General features: G+C 63.1%; 1 protein-coding gene across 1 annotated transcript in view; it reads left to right on the top strand.

Annotated features, from left to right (window-relative positions):
• Positions 1-244: 244 nt before the first annotated feature.
• Positions 245-1,068, top strand: part of EMH_0074800 (uncharacterized protein) — a gene marked incomplete at both ends in the record, with an annotated part of 4,183 nt that continues 3,359 nt past the window's right edge. The window contains 2 exons of the mRNA XM_013499509.1: positions 245-702; positions 914-1,068. Coding sequence (XP_013354963.1) covers positions 245-702; positions 914-1,068 — 613 coding nt within the window. The remainder of the gene's footprint in view (positions 703-913) is intronic.

Here is a 1,068-nt window from a genome sequence, read left to right as displayed (position 1 = left end):
CAGAGCAGCAGCAGCAGCAACAGCAGCAGCAGCAGCAGCAGCAGCAGCAGCAACAGCAGCAGCAACAGCAACAGTAAACTGTCCCCCGCCAAGAAAACCCGAGACAAAAGCGGGCTTCTTCTCCGTGCATATCTGGGGGGCCCCCCGCACCGCAGCAGCAGCAGCAGCAGCAGCACCTTCTGCTGTCTATACACCTCAGCAGCGCCTCTGGATTCTCTTTCTCTGTAAACTGAAAAAGGCAGCAATGGCGGAGCTCAGCTCGGACTCTGACGACGACTGCATCTGCACGGGCTCGGACCCCCCGCCGCCAGCTGCTGCTCAGCACAGGGGCCCCCGGGGGGGCCCCCGGGGGGCCCCCCAGCCAGCAAGGCCCCAGCGTGCGGTCTTCTCCGGTTTTTCGGGTGCAGCAACGACTGTGTTTTCAGCCAGAGTTGAGTTGAGCGGTGCATGCGCTGCAGCAGAAGAGGCAGCAGGGGATTCAGGTCTGGGGGCATACAGCAAACAGCAGCAGCAGCAGCAGCAGCAGCAGCAGCAGCAGCAGAAAGAAGCAACCCCCTGGGGGCCCCTCCTAGGCTGCTGCGGGTCCCCTGCTGCAACAGCCAAGCGCCGCGCTCTAGAGAACCTGGAGCGGCAGCAGCGGGCTCAGCAGCAGCCGGAGACGCAGGGCCCCTTCAGCCCCCAGAAGCCGGCGGGGCCCCACCCGTACGTTGTGCTTGATAGGGGCCCCTGCTGCAGCAGAGCTGTATGCTGCATGCACTGAGCAGCAGCAGCAGTGTACACTCAGTGAAGGGGAGAACAGTGTCTGGGTGTTCTTTGTTTGTTGTCTGCATGGATGCATATACAGCAGCAGCTGATCTGTGTGTGTTTGCTGCTGCATGCGTTGTGTATGTGTTTGCTGCTGCTGCAGCTGCAGGCGGCCAGAGCCGCGCGCGCTGCAGAAAGCTGCGGGGATACTGCGGCCTGACGAGAGGGTGCTGGACGTGCGTCGTCTGGATTTCAGCCAGCAGCTGGCGGGGAGGCCCCGCAGCAGACAGCAACCACCACCACCAGCAGCAGCAGCAGCAGCAG

This window comes from Eimeria mitis, genomic scaffold (genome assembly GCF_000499745.2).
Source record: "Eimeria mitis Houghton genomic scaffold, Emh_scaff4394, whole genome shotgun sequence".
In the NCBI taxonomy this organism is placed as follows: domain Eukaryota; phylum Apicomplexa; class Conoidasida; order Eucoccidiorida; family Eimeriidae; genus Eimeria; species Eimeria mitis.
This window is presented reverse-complemented; position numbering and strand designations above follow the sequence as displayed.